Source organism: Coenobita brevimanus, chromosome 114 (assembly GCF_032717465.1).
Source record: "Coenobita brevimanus isolate Jiangsu-jjx chromosome 114, ASM3271746v2, whole genome shotgun sequence".
NCBI lineage: Eukaryota > Metazoa > Arthropoda > Malacostraca > Decapoda > Coenobitidae > Coenobita > Coenobita brevimanus.
Window position 1 is genome coordinate 11,208,619 of NC_137067.1, and position 9,405 is coordinate 11,218,023.

The following is a 9,405-nucleotide window of genomic DNA, read 5'->3' on the forward strand; positions in this document are numbered from 1 at the left end:
CCATAGCCGAGGGTCTGTCTACCCTGGTATGTACTTTGGCCATAGCCGTAAGCCTGCCTGCCCTTTGGGAAGCAACTGAAGGGCGTACAGTGGTCGCTCCTTCCCCATCATGTACAATGGCCGTGAACGCGGTGTTGCTCCCGTAGGAGTGAAAGGCAGGAGAGGGGTGTACAGAGGCCGCGCCCTCTCTGGTACGTACTGAGGCCGTAGCCGTGGGTCTGTCTACCCTGGTACATACTTTGGCTGTAGCCTTGGGCCTGCCTGCCCTTCGGGAGGTAACTGAAGGGCGTACAGTGGCCGCTTCTTCCCCATCACATACAATGGCCATGAACGCGGTGTCACCTGGGACTGAATCTAGTTCAGTCCCACCCCGATTCTGGTGACGGCTGTCCTGCTCGCGGGGTCGTTCTCTCTTCCCGTTTACCTGGTGTTGGGATAGTTGCTGTGAAGAGGGACTCAGGACAGTAGTGTCCCAGTGACCCTCTCGTTCCGGGTCACTAGCCCCACCGTGGTGTCTTCATGGGGTGGTGGTGTGGTAGCGGCTCGGTGGGGGGTGGCGGGGTGGGCGGTCTGGCGGCGGCGGGTATTTTAATGTGTACCCATAAATCACCCAGAATACAATATTCTTCATATCTGATTAGCAAACAAATGTGCAAAAGACGACAGAGAATGTTGTGGAATGATGAAACCCGCTCTTTCCCTCATACCCCTTCCGATGTCCCTCTCCAACCTTCCCCTCTTCCCCCCTCCCCCTGCTTTCCTTCATTTCCACTCCCTACTCTCCCTGCCCTGTCTGCCTTATATTATCCTTGGCCCTAACCTACGTGATAAACCGTATTCTTCTCTATTTCTTGTCTATTTTTGTATCTTTTTTGCTCCTATACATCCGTGAATCTCTTGCCATGCCACAGTCTCTTTCTCCCACTCTTTACTCCAAACGTGATGCAGTAGTTCGAAACATTGGTTCTGATCCTGCTTCATGAATCAATGAACAATATGAGGGGAACAGGAACATTTTCCTTGGAATGAGTGAGACAAGTAGGTGTTTGTTTAATTTCGCCTACTGAAGTAATGGCCACCGACTGCAAGGCTCAAAAAAATAAATAAATAAATAAATAAAACAGTGAGGAATACATCACAAGAACGAGACCTCAATCGTTTCTGTATCTATCGGTTGTTGGTAGTGACATCGGGAGGAGAAAAGATTGGTAAATGGAATAAAAGGAGTGGGAAGGAGACGGGGAGGGTGAGAATGGGACTAGAACAGGAAGGAATATTGAAAATTAGCCTTGGATACAGTTGTTTGTATTAAAGTATTGCGAGCAGTTGAGAACAGGACGGGCTGGGTTTAGTAAACAGTCAAGAGAGAATTGCGATGCAACAGTCGGGTTAGTGCCGTGGATAAAGGAATGAAGGTAGAGAGGGTGGGGAGAGAAGAAAGTGGAGAGACATGAAAGTGAGTGAGAGGTAGGAGAGAGAGGGAGGGGTGGGGGACATCAGGAGGAGAAAAGGTGGAAGAGGAGAAGGAAGTTTAGATGGTAAGAATGAGGAATGCCAGAGTACTTCGTTCCATAACATTTTCTGTATACTAATTAAATACAGTATGCAGAATATTGTACTCTAGGCAGTCTCTATTACCACTTTTAAAAAACACGCCTTTAAAGTGTATAAAAGTCTATGTGGCAACTGGTCCCCTTACACTGTTGCCAGACAAAAAAAACTCACATCACACGAGTAGACTTGCAGCGAATTTATGCTGATGACTGAACTTCAGCCTCTTCCCTTTTTTTTGTTTTTTCCTGGACACGGTGTGGTCATGTCTGAGCAAATGAAAGGACATGTTACTGACCCAGCTGTGATGTCCCTACTCAGGTGGTTTCGAACCTAGTTGATGAGAATTTATAGATGCAAAAACTATAAACACGACCATAGAAAGTCCCCTCATGTTAAATGAAATAATAATAGATGGTTTGATCAGCGAAAATATAATAGTAACATATTTATTCATTCGGAGGTAGTGTTGTCCTGCTCTGTGATACCGGCCACAACATTACGATCTAAGTTATACCAGAACACAATTGTGCAGACAGGGCTGGTGTTGTATCATACCGTCATTATAATTCTGCCTCCTTGCTGCTTTGTGTATTGACCTTCCCAACACTTGTTCCCCAACACTGTTTACTCTTCACACCCTCGCCATCATCCCCGTCATACAGCCACTCCTGAGGCTTCTTATCCAACCTTCACCAGGGTAACTTTCCCCACCACCACTTCCACAACTCATGCACACCATTTTCAGCAACATGGAGCCCTAGTCTTGTTGGCTGATCCATTCCATACGGTGATTTTTAAGTAACTATTTGCAGCCTCGCTACGGTTGTATTTAATTTCGGATAGACTTTGGAGTTTGATGGGCTAGACAGAGGCTTGTTAACCCATTCGCTATGAGAGGGTCTCAAGTTGAGCTAAATCATCTAGAAGTAAGAAATAAACTACCTCTTACGTCAGGGAAGGGCAACCTTTTCAGAGCGAGGGCCAGATGAGACTTTCGGGAGCAGCCCATGGGGTGGAATGACAAATGAGAACACAATACTGACTATACACAATAATTTTATTGGAAAACATGCAAATCAGTCAGATGGCTGGTGCTGCTTGCCATGAAGAATTGATTCAATGTCTGGCTCGATGGATGAAATAGACAACAGAAGAATGTCACTGAAGTGACGGTCGGAGGGCTGGGAGCATAGGCGAGACTTCGTGTAGTTCATTTTGGAGAAGAGTTGGTCACAACAGTAGGTGCTGCTGAACATGGCCACAATGTGCTGAATGTGCACAATGTATTTTGGAAAATTGCTAGAAGGGAGAACGAGATCACAGAAGAAGGACAGCAGAGACGAGGTGCGGAACTTCACCTTCAGTTCATCGTTGCACTGCAGCTCCACTGACTCCATCTGCAGGGGGACTGGGGCGTCGTTCACTAGGAGGTCAAAGGGGTCGGTGAACAGCATGAAATCCGCAGCCAGCGGTCTGACTCCTGCGAAACGGGAGGCAAATTCCTCCCGCAGAGAAGCGACAACACCGACACAAGTATCCAGATCCACGTCTTCAGGGGCACAAGCAGCAAGGCGAGTAAAATGCATAAATTTACCAGCAGTCAACTGAGCAATTCTGACAAATTGCATCTGCCGGCCACATGTGGCCGGCAGATGCTATTTGTAAGAATTTAATTAGTTTTGGCTGGGGTTTCGTGGGCAGGATTGCTCTGCTCATGCCGAGCAGGTTGGCGGGCTGGAAGCTAGACCTTCCCGGGCCGGAGGTTGCCCTCCCTTATCATACGTCATCGTAGAGGAGGAATCTAAGAGGCTCCCTAGCACTTCTTTTTGCCCGTATCTTTGTGCACAGGCTACCTTAATATTCTGCTCTATAGTATAAAGACTATAGATATTAGCACCTTTACTGCTATGACCTGTTGTTCATATTACCAATATATTTGTGCTTAGGATACATTGATATTCTCCTGTAGTATAAACACTCTCAGTATTAACACCTTTACTGTCGTAACGTATTGGTCATTCTGGTCAGGCTACCACGGCACAATTTTATGCAAGTTAGGAAGGATCTGTAACAGTGTAAGGGGTAAATACATGCAATATTTAAACCCTCTAGTTTAAAGTCTAAATACTTTATAGTTTCGTTTCCAGATAGCAAGAATGACATTTTAAAGACGCTATCGTACTGAAGGGGTTAAGGAGGCCTCCTAGAACCTCTTCCTTACCAGTGTATTTCTGCATAGGCCATGTTAACATTGCCGTCTATGATAAATATACAAACTAGTGTATTTCTGCATAGGCTACGTTAACATTGCCGTCTATGATAAATATACAAACTAGTGTATTTCTGCATAGGCTACGTTAACATTGCCGTCTGTGATAAATATACAAACTAGTGTATTTCTGCATAGGCTATGGTACGTTAACATTGCCGTCTATTATAAATATACAAACTAGTGTATTTCTGCATAGGCTACGTTAACATTGCCGTCTGTGATAAATATACAAACTTTGGTCATAATAAAAGCCTATAATTAACAGAAGTGTATATCCTGGTGTAACTTGCAAGAAATATCGGTATGTAAGAGGTGCCAGAAATTCTCTCAACCCCAACAGAACAGGACGCCATACATCGGACACTTCAGCCGTATTCACCTTGGTATACTCTAGACTTAGCGGCTTTTCTTAGCGATGTACAGTTGGCAGCATATACACCTGGTGCAGCATCGATGTGTAGCAGAGGTGTAGCATTTGGTACACTTGACAACCTTGACATAATGACATGTTTGTTGGTGGCACTGACAGGAATGAACGGAGGTGTCAAATGTTAGTTGGAATGACCAAGTAACTGTAACTGTGATGCGTGAACGTTGGCAATTGTAGGTAGACCTCCACTTCACACAGACGCCACAAACACTGTCCCAGGTTCAGGTGTACCCAACTGTACACTCACCATCAAAAGTCCTGTTGCCTCTCCTGCCTCTCTCCCCACGAACTTAGAACATCAGTGTGGTGGACCAGCAGCAAACGACGCCTGTGACACCGATCTGAGGCCAAATGAATTCATCAGTGTTGGGTGTTGCGGATGTACCACGCTGATTTTCACAGTCCAAGGAGAGAAAAACGGGAGAGACGACAGGACTTTTGGTGCCCACTGTACAGTATTTTGCCCATTACACGTTCACATTCTCTTGTACTTTATACCTTTCTACTCCTTCAATACAGTGACGCCTTTTATAATACAGCAATGCTTCCTTTACACTGTTTTTTTTTTTTTTTTTTTTTTTTTTCAATGTAGGGATGGTCTTTGGTGTTGGAGTTTGTCAAGAAGGTATTTAGCCTGTCCCTTGTAGTGGAAATAATTTCTCCGAAGCAGGAATGTAATACACGTCATTGTAGTGAAGTGGTTAAATCTTCTGCATGTTATTTATGTCTCACTTTATACAGCGATGGGTGAGGATTGTTTTTATTTGATTATATTGTTATGTATATATGTTAGGCTTGTTCTGCTTTGACTCTTTTTGTACGGCGCCAATGACCTCTGTTGTTACTCTGCCGTGATCTTGTTATTGTAATTAATCAGTCAGTCAAGCCACATAGTTTGGACCAGTAGCATAGAGGATATTAACCAGGAATCCAGCGGTCTTTTTATTATTGGATTGTTGCTGCAACACACGATTCTGTTCAGCTTGGAAGAACCTCTAGTATGGAAAGGGTTCATTTATCTATCTAACACACGATTCTGTTCAGCTTGGAAGAACCCCTAGTATGGAAAGAGTTCATTAATCTATCTAACACACGATTGTGTTCAGCTTGGAAGAACCCGTAGTATGGAAAGGGTTCATTTATCTATCGCTAGACGCCTGTAACGAATCGCCCCCATGTCACCCTGTTCTCTGCCATCTAGCTGCCCTCTCTCTCACGCACCCCTCTCTCATATACCTCTCCACGCCATCACTCCATCACATCCTCTATCTTCTCCCCCTTCCCCCCTCCACCTCATACATAATCTCCTTGTCAGTCTCTCATTCTCCATCCTCTTTGCAAACCAGATAAGATTATTTGAAGGTAACAAGAAGGAAATGCAAAAGATGACTCGGTATCGACATAGTCTGCATCAGTTACATACAAGAGGATATTAATGGGTAGCCTAATAGCCAAATAAATCGCTGAGGAAGATGTGTTAGGATGTCTAAGCCAACGAGGTTACGGCTTATCATCCTGTTAACACTCTCATAGTCAGAACAAATCTAGTATTTTTTTCAGCTAACGCCAGACGATTTTATTCAGCTGAGTGAGTATGGGAACCTATGTGTGTTACTGACCCTGCCTCAGTCTTCCACACCCACTCCTGCCTCTGTAACACACCAACAGACACGCCTATTCCCACTCACAGGCTGTTAAACCACACTCACCAACAGACACGCCTATTCCCACTCACAGGCCGTTAAACCACACTCACCAACAGACACGCCTATTCCCACTCACAGGCCGTTAAACCACACTCACCAACAGACACGCCTGTTCCCACTCACAGGCTGTTAAACCACACTCACCAACAGACACGCCTATTCCCACTCACAGGCTGTTAAACCACACTCACCAACAGACACGCCTATTCCCACTCACAGGCTGTTAAACCACACTCACCAACAGACACGCCTATTCCCACTCACAGGCTGTTAAACCGCACTTATCAACAGACACGCCTATTCCCACCCACTAGGCTGTTAAACCACACTCATCAACAGACACGCCTATTCCCACTCACAGGCTGTTAAACCACACTCATCAACAGACACGCCTATTCCCACTCACAGGCTGTTAAACCACACTCGTTCATTCCCACGCTTTCATAGAGTCCTTTATTATTTTTCCTTCATCTTGCGACCTATGCTCACCTTCCTCACACCCCCTCCATCCTCCTGGTTCTCCTTCTCTCTCCGCTTTCTCCCCTTCCACTTTCTTCGCTCCTTCTCCCCTCCCGTTCTGCCTCCTCCTTCTTTCTCACCTTTCCTTCTAATCTCTGTTTTCTACTTCTCTCCTACCAAACACTTTCTCCCTCTTTACCACTCCCTTCTTACTTCTCTCCTCCTCACATTACCACATTCTTCTTTCCCCCCTCCTCCCCTGATCTCCATATTCTATTCTTGACCTCTCCACTCTTGGATTTGCACCTCTCCTCTCTCCTTCCTACCAAAGCTTTTCCCTGTCCTATCCTCACCTGATTTCTCCTCTCCCTTCCTGCATCTGCTATGTACCTTCTCTAGCACTTTCTTCCCTATCTTTCAGCCCTCCTCTTCCTCCCTACCACCGATTTTTCTTCTCACCCCCTTCCTCAGACCTCACCTTTCCTTTTGTTCACGTCTTTCACGTATATTCTTGCCAGTCTTCTCTTGTCCTGTCTCCTTCCCTCCTCCTCCTCCCTCTCAATCTCCTATCCCACCTCTCTCCTCTTCTCCAACTTTTTGTTTTCTCTATCCCCTCTCTTCCATCCCTCCCTCCCTTACATTACTATCCTTATTAGTAGTTCATATAATTAGATATCATAATCATCATCTCCGTAACAATCAACTTCAAAAGGACCACGAGGACCGTTCCTATTTTTATTTCTTTGTACTCCTTTGTACTCTCCCATTTTCCCCGCATTTCTCCTCTCTACTTCATGCTTTCCGTTCATTCAACAACCTAGGACATGCCAAATCTTCCTTTCCATACATTAACAACAAAATTAAAAGATGTCATCATGTTGTCAGGGTTATCTGTTCAAAGCTTCTCGCTTTTTATGCTCTCTCACTTTGCCGCAACGTGGCATCTTTCTTAATTGTTTATTGCTATTACTGTGATCACCCCTAAACCTTCTGCTTGCATCCCTTTCCCAGTACTTCGGGCACGCAGCACCCGTCTATTTACACACTCACATTCCTTTTCATTACAGTACAATACTAATTTTCAAGAGCTGATACACAGTCTTTAATAATCACAATTGGTCATCTGTGGAATACTCTTCCTCACTTTGTCTTTCCCTTGTGATGGCCTTCAGTCTTTTGAACCGTAAAATGTTCAGGCATCTTGGATTGAATGGATCAAAAACTTAAGCTTCTTATTTGTTTATGTTTCTTTGGAAAGGGTGGGCTGTCAGTCTCAGGTATCTTTCTGGCATAAAGGAAATACCAAGCGTAAAGTGGTTCCTCAGTGTGGGAAGACATGCGGCTGTTACCCATGCCACACCTGCCCCACTGGGAAAGGCACTGAAGCAGGAGGAGGTAAAAATAAACAAAACACACGGGGAAGGTTGTTGTTGGGAGAGACGCGTGCACGAGGCTTTCGTTGCTGCAACACTGCGATGGTAAAAGGCTGACTCCTCTGAACTTCTTTGCCTCCAAATGCTATGTTTTCACTGCAAACTTATTGTAATATCAGTGCGTCGGAGCGCCACGAGGAGAGCCCTGACATTACCATAACATTAGCATATTTATGACAACACAAGCATCATGCCAAGCGCGCAACGTCAACTCTACTGCATGCATAATATAAAATCTCTCTTAAAGGTATTTTGTAGAACCAAGTGTGATATTGTTCATGCGTGTTATGTGTATAATCTTATATGTTTGTTATGCTTGTATTGTGCTTTATTTGCTTGTACAGATGTATCGTCGATAAGTATTATTTGTTGTCTCAGGTATACTTTGTAAGCAGGTGAGTTCTCTCCTATACGTATTATTCTGCTTGCATTTTGCTTTATTGTGCTTGCATAAAATTTTCCTTATTCTTCTTATGTTTTTGTTTTCAATTTCTCAAATAGTCTGTGAGCCTGTGGAGGAAATGTCTGGTGTGAACGAGTAGAAAGTGAACAGGCATCAGGTTCACTTTCAGACAGAGAAATATTAACCCCTTCAACGCGAGGGTATGCTATTTATTTCATTCTTGATCTCTCCTGATGATTTTATCCAGCCTGGCATAGCATGAGGCCTTTGGTACCTCCTGACGCTGATATTTAGCTGACGATAAACTTCTCGAACTGGAGAAGGTGGATGCAGCCTTCATTAACCCTTGTCACTGTTAGTTTTCTCCTTTGCTGAATACAAGCGTCTGCCACCACCAAAAATAAAATACAAATGACGTCAGCGGGAAGAAGGGATTGCATATCAGCCGATTTACTTATGCGTCTTTTTTTTTTTTAATCTAAAAATAAAATGCCACTACAAAGAAATCCATCGCTGCATTGAGGTGAAAAACAAATTTGTTAACTCTTTGGCTGGGAATTCACAACTTTGTATTATCTTACTTATTAATAGGCAATTAGCTTCAGCATATAGAATCCCCCGTCAGGCAGAGTTATCATCAGCTAGACAGTCCATTACCTCAACCATTTTCTTCACGTTGACCTGTTGACTGTTAGCCTGTTCCATTCAGTCCCAGCTAATATGTGAATTTCATCTCTCCATCTTTGTTATCTGTCTGCTCCCTCTTGTTACTCAGCCTCTGGGTCGCCACACCGTTATACTGACTGTCCATCCGTTATCAGCTCCATCAAAGACGGGATCTACCCATATTCAGTTGTGCATTTTAACTGCGGCAATTATAATCATCCCTTACATTCGTTTGATTCCAAATATTTTTAGCCCTAAGTATCTCATTCAACTCAGTTTAATCAAACAAACAAACAAACCACGTAACAGTGTGCTGCGTTACGTAGCTGTTTCTTACTCCACTCCACACACACTTGTAAACCTCGTCCAGTTATCTGCAAGAAGTCAGCAGCACCTTTGCAATATTCAGCGCTGCAGGGAACACACACAGCAGTGCTTGAGGCCGGAGCTACAAGCAAAAAATACAAAGATGTAAAAAAATA

The 9,405-nt window shown here is 44.2% G+C and overlaps 1 protein-coding gene across 1 annotated transcript; it reads right to left on the minus strand.

Annotated features, from left to right (window-relative positions):
• Window positions 1–2,630: 2,630 nt before the first annotated feature.
• On the minus strand, window positions 2,631–3,182 carry LOC145418385 (general transcription factor II-I repeat domain-containing protein 2-like). Its single transcript, XM_080286790.1, has one exon. It carries the CDS (start codon window positions 3,180–3,182, stop codon window positions 2,631–2,633), a length of 552 nt encoding a protein of 183 aa, XP_080142916.1.
• Between the last annotated feature and the right edge of the window lie 6,223 nt (window positions 3,183–9,405).